We start from the raw sequence: 17494 nt of genomic DNA on the forward strand, positions 1-17494 counted from the left end.
GAAAATAAAAGGCAGATTGGTGCTATCAACATGCTAACACGCAACGCATTCAAAATGTTTTTTGAAATACACCGTATACAATATAATGTTTTAGTATACGGTTTGAAACTTTGAATTTGCGAGTCCTTTATGAAATTATGAGCAGGGTTATTACATTATCAAGCAAAAATTAAAGTATTTAGGGATTCGGATTTGCGCAGGAGACTAACAGTGCTATATATGGCGATCGTTCGCAACAGAGACAATCCTCTTCAATAGATATACAATGTAATTCTGTTTTCATGAATTGAAAGAGAAACGAAAAGAAGTCAACTTTTTAACTTCATTTAGCTTTCTCACCAATTGAACTTGATTTGATCTGCCATGCATGATATCGCTGTGTGCTCTATTAATTATATCAAATCATTTAATCGGCGTGCTTGTTTTTTATGCAGAATATCACAGGTAAGTTTAATTCATTGAAGTTCATAATGTTTGTACATATTATGGCGTGTTCGTTGTTTTCTATTTTCATTTTTATAATATATCACGTGTCCATTATCTGATTCTGATCACGAAAATATGGCGACTGTTTAAATGCGGAGCATGTACTGGAAAACTGTAATGTCTCCTGCCAGTATAGACAAACTAATTTCTAGTCTATCCCCGCTTAAAATTGAAATGAAATTGAACAAAAAACAAAAAACAAAATGAAGTTCGACTTTCGTAGATTTCAACCGTTTTGTATAGTGCCTGATTCATGTAATGGACACAATTCTTTAGCACATAAGCAATCACACAACTTTCGTGAATAGATGTGTCTTAATGATTGCATCTCATGGAAGAAAACTCGTCTCCTTGCCTGAATTTTAGCTTCTTCCTGTTCAAGCTCGCGTGAAAGAAATAGTTGAACATCAATCGCAATCATTAAGAGAGGCACATCCTTAGAAATAAGCACAGGAGTACTGAGACACACTACGAAATAAAAACGGGCCTTTTATCGCTAATGACAACGCATGACATTGAAATGCTTTTTTTTTTTTTTTCCTTGGGGGAGGGGGGTAATACAATTGATTATTCTGAAGGTTCGTTAATCACACAATGAAATATGGTTTGCTATTAGCTTAGGTTCGTTAACAAGAAAATTAAATGCGGTTCCTTTCCGGTAGTTCCTTTACCCGAAAGTAATCAAGCAATCATTTTTTTTTTTCTGATAAGGTTTGTGAATACAAAACGAAGTGAAGAAGGCCTAAGTATTAATTCCGAATATTTTTCAGTATTATTATTTATGATCCACTTCTCAAAGGCAGAAAGATTGTAACTGCACATGTGATGTAAAAAAAAAAAATCCGCTTAAGCTACAAGTTAATTGTTTTTTTATATGCTATGCTATTAGAAAAGTGACTGAGAATCATTGTAAACCCAACGTGAAGCTGTCAAGCCTACATCAACCTTTGCTTCTGATACTTCTGATACTTCTGTTAAGCGATAATTACTGTGCACGCAACGCCTATAAAGGAAATGTGCCTTTAATATGGCGGGAATTCATAATGTTACGGCTGTATACAGCTGCAGCAGAAAAGACGCGAAAGCAGTTTTTGATGCTCTGCAACATTACGACCATGTGCGTAATTTGAGGGTTTTAAGTACACGCAAGGAACACAATCTCAAAAGACGACTATCGTTAATCAACTTCATTGACTTTTTCTACCGATGCTGTCTTTTGAACCCCCGCTTAGAATAGGTTCTCAGGTTCTATTTAATAGGTATTGGTACTTGCTAAACGCATCCTCTTTAGTTTCCATTGACAACAACATGGGAGGAGAATGGAAGCGATGAACGCCCTCGCTAAAAGACGCTTCTCGTAAGACGCATTGCGTGCCCGCCTACAATAGGTTCTCAGGTTCTATTTAGGTATTGGTACTTGCTAAATGCATCCTCTGTAGTTTCCATTGACAACAACATGTATGGGAGGAGAATGGAAGCGATCAACGCCCTCGCTAAAAGACGCTTCTCGTAAGACGCATTGCGTGCCTTCTTTTCTTTCTACTGTTTCCTATTGTTTGTGAGTTAAAAATTGCGGCAAACCACAACGCAGCCGACACACAACGCGTACCGACTCATTCATGTGGCGGCAGCGGCACGGACACAAACGCGCCGAAGTTTACATTCGGGCTGCCGTATTGGTCAGAATCGTTAATGATAGACCTGTCCTGCGATTGGTTGATTATCTTACATACCCAAGCTATCGCCTTATACGGTAGTGCGTGCGATGGAGCGTAAACGCCGTCGCTAAGCAGGACAGTTGTATTGTTTCGTCCCGTGAAAGAAACAGGTTGTGAGCATGAACATAGCCTGAACTTTGAGAGCGATTTTCTCCGTTATTTAGAAAATCAACTGACATAACAAACGTGGTTAATATTCGTTTTTATGATCTATAGGGATGTCGAAATGAGTTGTATTACATATCAGTGTAAAGCTTAGAGTCTGTAGAATTCACTTATAGGCATAACTACGATTTCATTTTTTGCGACTTTTGACTCATTCCGACGGAGTGCCACACATATAAGAGAATACTTTGAAATATGCTTTGAAGTATATCCTGTAATTTTGGTGCAATTTGGTTTAGTGAAATTTGAGATATCTACATGGATAGAACAGTACACAAGCACCGCCTGCTAGCTAAATTAGGCCTAAGCGTCGTCTGCTACTCGATACGAATTAACGCACGCGTATGCAAGCCCTTGTGATCAGTAATAGTGAGAGCACCTGTGACATCATAACATCCGGGCTCGTCAGCTCATTAGCATAATACTCACCTAAAAAGTTCCATTTTTAACATTAAATTACGCACTTAATTGTTATGAAATTTTGATTCTGTTTGCACCGCTGGGTGTTTTAGAATTAAAAGAACAACATATAAAAAAAATAAAAAAAACGGTAAAATGCCCTTTTAAGTCTGTAATATGAAGAATCTAGAATCTACAGGTTAAAAGCTAAATTATAACCATTTAGCCCTAGAAATAGATCTGAAACTTAGATCTAGATCTGTGATCTATACTAGATCATATCTAGTACTAGTATTACTAGACATTATATTTATAGGCTATAGATTTTATAGACTTACCGTTAGTCATTAGATAGGTAGGTTAGGCTTTACGTTGTTCTTAGATCTACTATAACATTAGAAACATTAGGATTGGAAAGTACTAACCGTTAGGCCTAGATCCCCAATAGACAGTCTAGCTCTAGATTTAGCCCCTACCTGGATATAGATCTAGAGTCTAGACTAGAAACTAATTTTCATTGATATTACTATTCTGTTAGTGACGCCCCAAAATAGACGTCTGGATGTTACATAGACCTAGGCAATCAAGTAGAAAGAGTTTGAGAGTTCTAACCGTTTTAGGCCTGTGTAGAGAGTAACGGTTAGAACACTACTACGGTACCCTATTAAACGTTAGTACTGTAGTAGGCCTACAGTAGGAGTCGACACAAACAAGACCTACGGTCTATTTTTTTATTTCTAATGAAGCTGTAAATTAACTTTTAGTCAGGCCTGGCTCCTAGTATTCTTTAGTTTAAATAGAGTTTAGGTCTTCAGCCAAAAGGGTCTAGGCATACTCTATACTTACTTTGGGCATAGAGTAGGAATGATGAGAGTAGTAGGCCTGTCGTATGCAAATCCCTACGTACCGCTCTACTAGTCTCTAGATGTCTAGTGTATCGTTAGGCCTGAATACTAGACTAAGGTCTAGATGGTCTACAATGTAGTACCTGTAGTCTTGATGAACAATATAGCTTAACATCTAGTCTAATATTATTCTTAATCCAAATGCAATGCTTCATGAGATCGACAATAACCCAAGCAGCAGCCAGGCTTTTGATGTAGCGGTACTTCTTGTGCCGCTAAATAATACTGAAACATGAACACAGACTGACAACATTTGTGGAAAGCAAGTTATTTTCCACATGCGAATGAATGGATAAAATGAAATTGAATGTGAATCAATAATGATGACTTTCTACAATACAAATATTTCAAAAAATTGTACTCAATCTAAAATATTCACTGTCTTGACACTGCATCCGCTGAAGAGTAAGGGGGTGGATGGTAAAATCCGATAGACAACCCGCAAAAAAAACCCACGTGTTTATCAGCCAGAACTGCGTATCTCTAGGAGTTACGCAGTTCTGGCTGATAAGCATGTGGTTCACGACGAAAAGAGATACGTAGTTTTGCCTGATGAAACACATGCTTATCAGGCAGAACTGCGTATCTCCTAGAGATACGCAGTTCTGCCTGAGAACCCCCCTGCATGGCCAAAGACTTACGCAGTTCTGGCTGATCATCCCGGCATATGACCAGAGATATGCAGTTCTGCCAGATTACGATCGCAGAAATTTGGCGACGATTAATCTGGCTGCGTAAGTTTTTTAAATTGGCAATTAATACTACTTAAAAAGGTCAAATTGTCATTTTTTTCCTGGAAATAAATTCTTTAGACCAATTATGACCAAGAAAAGAGGAAAAATGTAACTCATCGTATCCCAGTTTAGAAAGGTGTAACATTGAATCTTTAAACCCGATTTCTGGCGTAATGTGTTAAAGGAGATACGCAGTTCTGCCAGATTACGGCCGAGATGGGGACCGTGTAGGCAGTCTTATAGTCCGAGAGAATGGCAATGTATGCTGAAGATAATTTGTATTGCCCCTCGTCACGATTCATCATGTGTTCACGCCCCCGTTGTATGTGGATCGCCTCTCTTATTCCACATACAATGGGGGTGGGAACACATGATGAATTGTGACGAGGGGCAATACAAATTATCTTCAGCGTACATTCCCATTCTCTCGGACTGTAAGACTGCCTACACGGTCCCCATCTACGGCGAGTCAACGTCAGTCTGATGAAGCCAACAGACAGTAGGCGAAAGCTCATGCAAGGTAAATAGTTTTCTTTGGTTGTGTACAAAAGAAATTTCGCCTTAATTATGTAAGTTAGCCTGTTGAGGACAGACTGATTTTGCTACAACACACATTCCCTATAGACACCTGCCTGAGTATACACGGGACTCGTCCTCAACAGGTTAAATGATCTTGTAGTTGGACAATAATAACTTTAAGCAAAGCAGCAATGAATATATCCATTTGTGTTTTTAATTTCTATTTTGAAAATTATAACATTATTCTGCTTTAATTCAGGCCATGAGACAGTAGTTCATTTGGTACTCACAGCATTTCAGCTCTGCCAAGTTTCAAAAAGTGAGTTAGTAAATCAGCTACTTATAATGTTTGTTTATAGTGCTTGGTGCAAAATATCATAATAACACTATCAATCATTCATTTACTTTCTGGTTTTCTTCAATGCAATCATGAAGTCACAGCAACTATACTGCTCCATTGTTGAGTACTTCAACAATATGTTATATCATGTTCTCATGAACTTACGCTGAGTACTTGAGGTTAAATCGAATAGGGAGCTGGAAGTCAAGTTGGATGGTGGCACACTGGTGAGACCGGCGAAGGGCATCATGTATGGTGATGTCAATCTAGCAAATCAGCAACAAATTAACCATATACTAAATTTTCACTTCTATCCTCCAAATCAAGGCTGAGTCCTTGAGACAAGTATACAATCATACTTTAAGGCCAAAAGAAATCAAGTCTTTAATCGAATCAAGTCTTTAATTGAATATCGTTAAAGGGACTGTACAGTACTGGTTGAGGTAGGGATTCTTGTTTTGAACATTCCTAAGTGAGATAATGAAAAGCCTCTTATGAAATATGAAAGAGCATGCAATTTCAAGAAGGATTCAACGTTTATTTGATGAAGATTGGTTTTCAAATGGCTGAGATATCAAAAAAAGTGCTAATAACAAAAGGCGACATGCCACAACTTTATTAGGATCTCTTTATTTCACCTTGTTTTTGGATATCTCATCCATTTCATAAACTTTTGATACCTCCTATAATTGCATGCTCTTTGACATCTCATAGAGTGGTTTCTGAATATCTCGCAAAATGTTAAAAGCCAAATTTACACCTCTCCCAGAACTGTACACACCCTTTGATGCCTCAAAAATAATATACAGATGTAAACTCTTCATTGTTATTCAGCACCCTGCATACATCATGGTATGTATGCTGCTTCAGTTCAACAAATACTTAACAGAGTTGTTCCCCCTTTCTGTAGTTTTCAAGATTAATCCACCTTTAACACCCCCATTCCCTCTCCTTTACCATGCATTTACACCTAGGTTTACTTCTAGAAACTTTAAAACATGAATATCAGATAAGGTACACGACATCCAAGTGGAACTTCAATGGGAATCCTAAAATCAGCAGATAACCCGTAATACGTACCTCTACCAAAAGTGAGAACATAATTAATGTAAATATTGTAATTTTGTAGGACTGCTGCAGCATAACAAGAAAAGAGAATGGTAACCCTCATTTTTTGCACACATGTACTAAGCAATTATTTCATGGCAGACTATTGCCCTATAATTTGATGACGTCACAAGTGGCCTACTTATTTTCACAGCGACCTACATACACATGTATCGGCACTAATGCACGTTTGTATCCTTGTATGTTTTTCTCAAATTCCACAAAACCAAACTGCAGGAAAATCACAGGATATACTTGATAGCTTCTTTCCAAACACTCACGTAACTTTGAACCAAATCATTTATCAGGAACTATTGATATTGATGACGAATTTCATGTCATTGCCCAAAACAACTCACTGTCACTCTTTGCATGCTTTTGCGGCGTACGCAGCTTGCACAATCTGAAATCAGAAAAAAAAAAATCTGAATCAGACATTGGTAATCGATGTCTTCATTATATTCCAACTCCACACTCTTGTGAAATGGCCTCAAAATCCATTCCAAAAGTAATGAAGATTGATGATGATAGCAACAGGCCCAGTGATATGGTGCAATTAACTCCGCGAAAAGGGGCCTAAGCTATGGAATTCTAACAGTCATCAAAGCACTGTGCGGAGCAAAGGACAACAAATCTGGAAAGTTCACCTCCTCATATCTCCCTTTATTTTACCACCAAATCCCTTGAAACTTCACATGTGTATCTGATATGAATATGTCATCCTGCATCTGAATTTTGAGCGAAAATAATGATGTATCTTTCAAGATATTTATATTTTCCTGTTTGAATGGATCGTGGGAAAGGGTTAGGATTATTTCCCGTCACAAGTCTGCTACTGCATGAACATGCATTTAATTAACATATTGCTAGTCTGTATACCTCAGACTCACTTCCTGAAAAGTTTTGTGATGGCGCAATTAGTAGTTACGATAAAATCAAATAGACAACCAAATTATTAGAGAAAATACTGAACATGCACATCTAGATGTACAACTACGATGTACATCATCCTAATGCACATGCGTTCTCTACTGGTCAGCGCACGCTTAGCCAATCAGCGGTGTCAGGTTTGGCGCACGGCAACAGGGTTCGGTTTAGGTCCACAAGGTGCTGAGTGGATGAGAGACGAACCCTGCAATTTGTGTCAACTGTTTCATGCAGCTCAAAAACCAATACAAGGGATTGCATAAGGCTTACACTATGGGTCACAAAGGACAGCGATCTCGATTTTTACCCAACATAACCGTGCGACAAATATGTGACCCACTACAACAAAAGGCTCCAAAAGTCAGGGGAGGACAATTTTCTGAAAATGACATGACATTATTCCCTTACTCTTCTACTTTAATTTCATATATAGCACAACTCATAAAAGCACTCGGTTGCGGTGATTTCAATGATTTTATTAACGCATGTCAACTGGTTGAGGAAATCAGAGTTTCAAGAAAAACGCCTTCAAAGTTTTCTTTCCGACACTATCATGATCAAGGGTAGGCGAAACAGTTTTCACCACTCGACAATAGAAGGCATGCTCCTAGCGACGTCCACAATGTTCATTCAAGCTTAGCGCAAGCGGTCTACTCACGACCAATCAGTAATTAGGATGCCACGCAATGACCAATAAGATCACTCCCTCGTTGCTAGGGGCGGACTCTAGCTGCAGCGCTAAATCCAAATCTTCGGACACGTTTCTGTTATGTTGAAAGTCAGAAAATCATGGCCCAGAAAAACGCCGATTTCTTGCCTTTCCTTTGATCATTTAGCTTCGAAATTTCGGCAGATGATAAAACAAACACTAGACTACAAAAATATGCCAAAAACAAGAAATCCGACTGTTTTGACCAATTTTGATGATGTGACTTCAGACTCAATTTTCTCGGCTCAGCCGTCAGCAACTTTAGGATCCTTTTGTTGTAGCGGTGTATGACAGACTAGAAATGTCGCTATGGCGACTGATGCCTCCGCCATAATGCATGATTCTCCCAATAGGCGTATAGTACAATGTCTTCACAATGTGTGATCCATGACAGTTTCACATAACTGGCAAAATATTGAAATGACAGGTTTGTCAGAAATGTCTTGAACTGGGTTTGCTGTAATTTTCTAAGAGTGCAGGTACACATATTTGGGGAATTTGGGGAAAGTTTATGCAATGAGTAATTTCCAAGGTACGAAGAAAGAGTGTGATGACGGTACAAAATAGATTTTTTTTTTTTTTTTTTTTTTTGGGGGGGGGGGGCATTGAAACCTGGCCTTTGACCCTTAACCTTTGACCTTCTGGCTGGAAATTTCCCAGAGAATCTCCATTAGGTAATGCATGTATTAAGTTTTGAAACTAATAATGCAAGCATTGCATATACTAGTATATGAGGGAAATAGTAAAATTTTGAGGAGTTGACCTTGACCTTTGACCCCTGACTATTGACCCATGACCCCTAAATTCCCTAGATAATCCCTGCCAGACAGTACATGCATATGTACCAAGTTCCACGAAGATACATTGAAGCATTTGAGAGAAAAGTAATATTGCAACATTTTTACCTAACCTTTGACCTTTTGACCTTTGACCTCATGACATGAAACTCTCTCTGGAGAATCTTTACGCAGTAGTACATGTCCACACCAAGTTTCAAAAAAATACCTTCGGGCATTGCATAGATATGGGGGAAATTGCAACATTTGTAGCATTTGACCTTGACCTTTTGACCTTTGACCTCTTGCCAATGTCACTAAAATCTACTCAACTAATTGTCCCATCATACATCATCCTTGGACCAAGTTTGGTGAAAGCTGCTTCATCCAGTTTTGAGTTATCACGTAAACAGATAAATTGTAGGATTTGACCTTGATCTTTGACCTTTGACCTCTGTCCGATTTCACTGAAAAACTAGTCAAGTAATTGTCCCATCATACATCATCCTCCAACAAAGTTTGGTGAAATTTGCTCCATCCAGTCTTGAGTTATCGCGTAAACGGATACAAATTCATGATTTGACCTAGATCTTTGACCTTTGACATTCAGCCGATTTCACCCAAAATCTAATCAAATAATTGCCCCATCATACTTCATACTTGGACCAAGTTTGGTAAAATTCCAGTAAATATTACTCAAGTTATCGCGTAAACGAAAGCGGACGGACGTACGTACGGACGTACGGACGTACGGACGTACGGACGTACAGACGTACGGACGGACGGACGGACGGACAACGCGAAAACATAATGCCTCCGGCACCACTTCGTGGCGGAGGCATAAAAAGATATTTGGAAAAAAGTATGGAAATACTATCCTAAGTCATATAACAAAGTTTCATTTTCTTTTTGGGGAGCTAAGTTTCGACGTTAATTTCACAGCTTTATCCTCAATCAAACTCAAAATAACTAACATTGCAAGTTAGAGAATAGTTTCTCCTTCAATTAGCTGCATAGATTTTATCATTTGATGGCTTCTGAGGTGCCATTGTCCTGCAACACTTCTCCAGCAGTTTTGTGTAAACACATTGTTTACTTTATGCAAATCAGGTAGCAAGGCCAAAGCTTTTGGTGAGTTAATTGCACCCTATCACTGAGCCTCAGCAAGTCACGCTCCTGCTCAATTACAGCCATGTGACAGCAGTCTGGCATGTGTACATGAGTACACAAGTGTGTGTATTGTCCAGCAGGCCAACCTCACAGTAGCAGCTGTTAATTAAGGGAGTGCGCTAGCGACTCATATTGATGCATGTAATGTACTGTATTACATCACCCATGTAGCATGCAATGGACAGTCTAGGTCTAGTACACCGCATGTGGTCAGAGCTATAGGTGCAACAAAAACAAGGGAAAATACAATAATAGCACCTAACAACAACGACATGCATACCGATTCTCAATTTTACTAGAGTCAATAATTAAGTTGTGACAAGTTTTTCTCTCTCGCAAACTGTCCTCCCTTATTGATTATCATCACAATCATTCAAATGGCTTGGTCTGCCCCTGTTCAATGCAGCTGACACTCTACCCATAATAATGCCATAATAATGGCATCAGCAGCGGCATCTTGGTTGCATATCGTCTCTTTCCGCATCAAAATCACCTAGATATATGTCATAACTGTTTGAATCCCAGAATCATGACTTAGTATCATCTCTTCTTTCCTCCTCTTCTTTGATTTCCACTCTGAAACTCAGAACAAGAAGATCATCTTCCACTTTCCTTCAAGCAATAGTTTGGGATCGAGCTACACTGCACACCGTGTAGGAAGTAAGACATGTGCCCGCTGGCCTTTGGAGCGCAAGGTGGGTTGACGGAGGGCATAGGCAACTTGTGACGTCATCAAAATCTGGTCGATATCCTTGGCAAAACTAAGTCATTTGACATTTCACAATTTTGCTGAATCTTATCAAAATGTCTTGCTGAGGATCACAATTTGTAGCCCAACAAGGCAAGTGCCAAATTGTGTCTCGCCCATTCGCGTACAAAAAATTAATATTTTTCTAACTCCCAGAAGTTCATTGAACCACCTATGACCTTTGACCTTGTGGTGACCTTCAACTCCCCAAGGGACATTAACCATCCAAGCTTGGTCACACAGAGACAAAGGGATCAAAAGTTATGAGCCATAATCGAAACGCACCAGAAAAACTTAACAATGGGCCCTAAAAATTTGTTGACCCCTTTCTGTGACCTTTGACCTTGTGATGACCTTTAATTCCCCAAGGGACATCTACTGTCCAAGTTTGGTCACAAACGGACATAGGGAGCAAAAGTTCTGAACCACAATCGAAATGCGCCCTTAAAAACTTAACATTGGGCCCTACAAATTTGTTGACCCCTGTCTGTGACCTTTGACCTTGTGATGACCTTCACCTCCCCAAGGGACATCTACCATCCAAGTTTGGTCACAAAGGGACAAAGGAAAGGGATCAAAAGTTATGAGCCATAATCAAAACACGCCATAAAAACTTAACATTGGGCCTTTAAAGTTTGTTGACCCCTGTATGTGACCTTTGACCTTGTGATGACCTTCACCTCCCCAAGGGACATCTACCATCCAAGTTTGGTCACAAACAGACAAAGGGATCAAAATTTATGAGCCATAATCAACATGCGCCACAAAAACTTAACAGAGGCAAAATGACAAACATGCAGGGAAAGCAATCACATATAAGGACTTACACAACAAGAACAGACAGGGACAAGCTGGGTACACAGAACAAAGAAACAAAGGAGAGGGAGGTCATGGGCAAGGAGCCCAACAGGTAAAAGGAGGGGGATTAAAGCAGGAGGGTGGTCAGACAATAGGCAGAGGAGAGGGGACAGACAAAAGGCAGAGGGGGTCAGTGATGATCATGAGGATCAAGGAGGCAACCAATGAAGGAAAAGGATGAATAGGGAGGCAACATCAAAGAAGATAGGGAACACCAGAGGGATAAAGAAAGGGAAAGAGTGAAAAAAGCAACAGCAAGAGGAAGGGAGGGGGGGGGGGGCTGAGCAAACAGTGAGCCCTGAAAGGTGTACCAGGAGGAGGCAACAAGGGGAAGAAATCAAACATATCAAAGTGTATACATATACACACACAGTAATAATAATGACAATGAAATAACAGTAATGAAAAGAATATTGATAAAAGAAATAAAATAAAGCACATATGAAAAACTGGGGGAGAGAAAACTGTATACATTGTAAGTACACAAAAAGCAGGCAAGGCAAGATAAGCACAAGTATGTGTAAACAAACAAAACCGGGTGTGTGTGTGTGTGTGTATAGGTAGAAAAGGCTGTATAAAAGAGACTCGGACTAGAGGAAGGAATCAATTGGGGAAAAAAGGGTCTGCAAATGGAAAAAGGCACAAAGAAAGAACAAAATGAAATTGAAAAATGAAAAAGCGAATAATAATGGTGATAGTAATAAAAAAAAAAAAAAAAAAAAATATATATATATATATATATATATATATATATATATATTTTAGAGATATAAGAGGTGGTTAGTCATTTCCCTCCTGGATGTTGAGGCCATGGGGTTGGATGGTGTGAAGTCGTCTCATCCAGAGCTTCTCTCTGCTGGTTCTGACTGTGTCTGGACGAGTGCCTAAAGATTCAATGCCCTGTAGAGTCATATCAGTGATGGAATGATCGGGTAGATTGAAATGGTGGCCCACTGGAGTGTCGAGCTTGGCTGTGTTGACAGTAGATCTATGTCCGTAGAAGCGTCTTTTGAGTGTTGTCTTGGTTTCCCCAACATACTGGATTCTACAAATTCTGCAAGTGATCTCAAGGATCTCATCGTCCGTGCTGAAGTACCCTCCCTCACTGACAATTCTTCTCCTTTACAGCATGGCACATTCAAATGTTCAGCCAGCAGGTGCATCATTTGTAGCATACACATCCATGAGAGTGACTCTTTCACCAGCAACTCTACCGGCCTCTCTCACCACACAAAGGGAAACATCACTTGTACCACCACTAATGTCGTGTATCTCATCACTTGCAGAATTTGTAGAATCCAGTATGTTGGGGAAACCAAGACAACACTCAAAAGACGCTTCTACGGACATAGATCTACTGTCAACACAGCCAAGCTCGACACTCCAGTGGGCCACCATTTCAATCTACCCGATCATTCCATCACTGATATGACTCTACAGGGCATTGAATCTTTAGGCACTCGTCCAGACACAGTCAGAACCAGCAGAGAGAAGCTCTGGATGAGACGACTTCACACCATCCAACCCCATGGCCTCAACATCCAGGAGGGAAATGACTAACCACCTCTTATATCTCTAAAATATATATATATATATATATATATATATATATATATATATATATATTTTTTTTTTTTTTTTTTTTTTTTATTACTATCACCATTATTATTCGCTTTTTCATTTTTCAATTTCATTTTGTTCTTTCTTTGTGCCTTTTTCCATTTGCAGACCCTTTTTTCCCCAATTGATTCCTTCCTCTAGTCCGAGTCTCTTTTATACAGCCTTTTCTACCTATACACACACACACACACACCCGGTTTTGTTTGTTTACACATACTTGTGCTTATCTTGCCTTGCCTGCTTTTTGTGTACTTACAATGTATACAGTTTTCTCTCCCCCAGTTTTTCATATGTGCTTTATTTTATTTCTTTTATCAATATTCTTTTCATTACTGTTATTTCATTGTCATTATTATTACTGTGTGTGTATATGTATACACTTTGATATGTTTGATTTCTTCCCCTTGTTGCCTCCTCCTGGTACACCTTTCAGGGCTCACTGTTTGCTCAGCCCCCCCCCCCCCCCCCCCCTCCCTTCCTCTTGCTGTTGCTTTTTTCACTCTTTCCCTTTCTTTATCCCTCTGGTGTTCCCTATCTTCTTTGATGTTGCCTCCCTATTCATCCTTTTCCTTCATTGGTTGCCTCCTTGATCCTCATGATCATCACTGACCCCCTCTGCCTTTTGTCTGTCCCCTCTCCTCTGCCTATTGTCTGACCACCCTCCTGCTTTAATCCCCCTCCTTTTACCTGTTGGGCTCCTTGCCCATGACCTCCCTCTCCTTTGTTTCTTTGTTCTGTGTACCCAGCTTGTCCCTGTCTGTTCTTGTTGTGTAAGTCCTTATATGTGATTGCTTTCCCTGCATGTTTGTCATTTTGCCTCTGACGAAGATTCTGCTAGGATCGAAAGCTCAGGCCCCTTTTGACTCCATTTTACTCCATTGGCTCGCCCTTATTGGATAAGCAGTTTTCAGCAGCTTTTTTTGCTACAAAAACTTAACATTGGACCCTAAAAGTTTGTTGACCCGTCTGTGACAGTATTGCAAGTAAACTTTAACGTACGACCTCAAATGACCTTTGACCTTATCATGTGACCTCTTACGGCACCACAACATGAAGGTACCCCAAGTGCATCCATCACCCAAGTTCGATTGCCATTGTCACAACATGTGTCGAGTTACGTGTGATAAGAGTCTTGCAAGTAAACTTTAACATAGAAAAGAGAGCCTTGCACATACTCTTTAATATATGACCTCAAATGACCTTTGACATCATCACATGACCTCCGACAACACCATAACAGGAAGATACCCCTAGTGCTTCTATCATCCAAGTGTGGCTGCCATTGCTGTAACAGTTGCCAAGTTATGCATCATAAGAGAGTCTTGCACAAAAACTTTAACATTCGTGACGGAAGACGGACGCCATTTGGATCCCTTAGTCTCGCCTTCACCTCCGGTGGGCGAGACAAAAATGGGGATATCTGTATAAATTATGAATTTCCTGTGTAAACATACCAAATTAAACAAACATGTACTATAGTCATCCCAGCACACAAGACAGATTAGAGTAGTATACATACCTTGGGCCCATAGAAAGCTCCATCAGCAGGGTTGAGTTTCCAGTCCTCCCCAAATGCATCCAGGCTGCGGGCAAGTTGCTATCATCAAGAATCCATACAGTGAGGTTAGTCAGCAACATTTGCTGACAACATACAATGTAGACTTACACATCAAATCATACTGACATAGTAGCAGACAGTATCATCAGGTATGAGTTGGTAATTCATTCTTGCTGGCATCCACATATTAAAGTTAGGTATCATTAGCCGCTAACACGGTTCGCCTACTCATTAACAATCATTGTCACAATAGAGTAAGTTAACACAAAACACTAATGATACCAAGTCTCACATAAACTGTGACCATTTGGACAGGTTCTACAGGAATTGAAAGACCAGATTTAATTGACCTTGAGAAGACAAGTCATTTTAAAACAGTTTAGAGATAGTCAAAATATATGCAAACTTGTAATGAAATAAAAATGTTGTAAACATAGTACACATGTAACAAATAGCCAGACATAAATAAAATTCCTGCCTTAGTCACACAGTACAGAGGAATATGAACAACTATGTATAAAGCTTGTCAGTATGGTACAAACACACACTAGCCAAGTACAAATAATATTCCTTAGTTTGCCATAGTAATAGTTCAGTGGTATATCAACAGCCAAACACGAATAGATTCCCTCACCTTTTCAGCATTGTCCCAGACCTCTATTTCTCCTAGGAACTTCTCAGGTCGTGTAGACAGAACAAGTTTGTAGGTGAATCCAAACACACTGTACACAGACTTCAAGAAATCCAAGCAGCCAGCTATCTCTGTCTCAATCTGGAAGCACCCATGGATTCAAATTTCACAAGGCATGACATGACAACAGTGTTCAAACTACTGGATGGAAAGGGAAACTTCATGTTTGCATACAGACTCACACGAATATTGTCCAGTTTGAGAGTTTATCTTGTCAGTGTAGCAGACAAAGTTTGATTCAACTTTGATTCAACAATGTGCAAATTACTCATTACTTCTGTGTATCATCTTCAACATTAACCCTATTCTAACTGGGGGGGGGGGGGGGGGGAGGGTCAAATTGACCCCCCCCCCTCGACGTTTCACACCATGATTCCGCAACGCGCAAAGATTTTGCCGCGTCGTTTCATGACTTTTTTCATTCGAGTCTCCCGCATATTTTGAGACCAAATTTGCGACGTCCGGGTACACCGTTCTGAAGTTATGCAATGTTTTGCATATGCATGTCAACCCGAAAAACGCTCGAATTCATGATTTCGTGTGCAAATCCAATGCAAACTGTGTTTTTTTGTTTAATTGATATAAATTAGATTATTTCAACTTTTAACCATTGAAATAAATCAATTTTAATGTAGATAAGCTTGAAAAAGTGCCTCCAACAAATTTTGGCAAAAAAGCAATAGAAAACAAAAGATCGAAAAAACAATAAAATACATAAGAAATTAACAAAACAATAAAAACAAAAGAAAATGATTTTGATTGCGCTATTTTTTTACTAGAAAATTGTTTGATGTGTCTTGAGGAACTCTGACACAAAAATTTAATAATCCTTCAGTCTTTTTGATGGAGTTATAGGTGAAAATATGATTTCATGCGTTAATTTGCATAATTAATTTATTAAAAAATATGAAATCAAAATTTTTCTATTGTATGACCATGTAATCTTGTAGTTGACATCCGGCTCTATGTTCAGGCAAAGTTTTGCGGCGATCGCGCGATCGGCGGCCGAGATCTGAAGGGGGGGTCAAATTGACCCAGTTAGAATAGGGTTAACTTCAACTGCAACTTCATTCAATACTTCAACTTAGTCAAAAACTAAACATATATCTAGATTCCATGAAACACAGATATAACTATTCATGTACGTGAGTAAAAACATGAATGGTTTTAGGGCCCCTTAAGAAGCAAGGCTTGTGAGGGGGTCCCTACACAAAGTACAGTGTACAAGTAAGTTGGGACTCACTGGCACAATGAGAAGCACTTAGCTGATAGATCCAAGGTCCGACTTCTTTAAAACCATCCAACATGTTTTGTTTGTTTTCTCTTTCTTTTATAGACGAGGTTCTGTGACGCTTTGGCTGAGGGGCAAAAGTAAATTTCATGCGTATTACGCGCATGGCTCAAGCGCGGTGTACGCTTAGCGTATACCCGCCTGCCTATCATGAGACGTGGTTATGTAATTCTTACGCGCTTGCCCACTCGTATGGGGGTCCCCTTAACGCAATTTTTGCCCCTCAGCATGACTTGGTGACATCATTGGAACCTCATCTATTCCAGCCCCCAGAGTCTGAAAAATGTATTAGACTCCATTGTCCATGTTTACAAACTATTCACCTGGTCTTGAGACTGTGTGATGTTTCATTCTGAATGTTTATGAACTATTCCCCTGGTCTGAAGGCTGTACAACTGTATTATGCACCATTCTGAATGTCTACAAACTATTCACCTCATCTGAAGACTGTTTTATGCTCCATTCTGAATGTCTACAAACTATTCACCTGGTCTGAAAACTGTGTTCTGTTTCATTCTGAATGTCTACAAACTATTCACCTCATCTGAAGACTGTGTTATGTTTCATTCTGAATGTCTAGAAACTATTCATCTTATCTGAAGACTGTGTTATGTTTCATTCTAAATGTCTACAAACTATTCACTTGGTCTGAAGACTGTGTTATGTTTCATTCTGAATGTCTACAAACTATTCACCTCATCTGAAGACTGTGTTCTGTTTCATTCTGAATGTCTACAAACTATTCACCTGGTCTGAACACTGTTTATGCTCCA

General features: G+C 39.4%; 1 protein-coding gene across 1 annotated transcript in view; it reads right to left on the reverse strand.

Annotated features, from left to right (window-relative positions):
• LOC140231267 (threonine--tRNA ligase 1, cytoplasmic-like) overlaps positions 1-17494 on the reverse strand; it is a 68459-nt gene that overhangs the window by 10250 nt on the left and 40715 nt on the right. The window contains exons 14-16 of the mRNA XM_072311412.1: positions 15374-15511; positions 14701-14778; positions 5432-5532 (exon numbers count right to left, since the gene is read on the reverse strand). Of these exons, the coding sequence (XP_072167513.1) occupies positions 5432-5532; positions 14701-14778; positions 15374-15511 (317 nt within the window). The remainder of the gene's footprint in view (positions 1-5431; positions 5533-14700; positions 14779-15373; positions 15512-17494) is intronic.

Source organism: Diadema setosum, chromosome 7 (genome assembly GCF_964275005.1).
Source record: "Diadema setosum chromosome 7, eeDiaSeto1, whole genome shotgun sequence".
NCBI classification, from domain to species: Eukaryota; Metazoa; Echinodermata; class Echinoidea; order Diadematoida; family Diadematidae; genus Diadema; species Diadema setosum.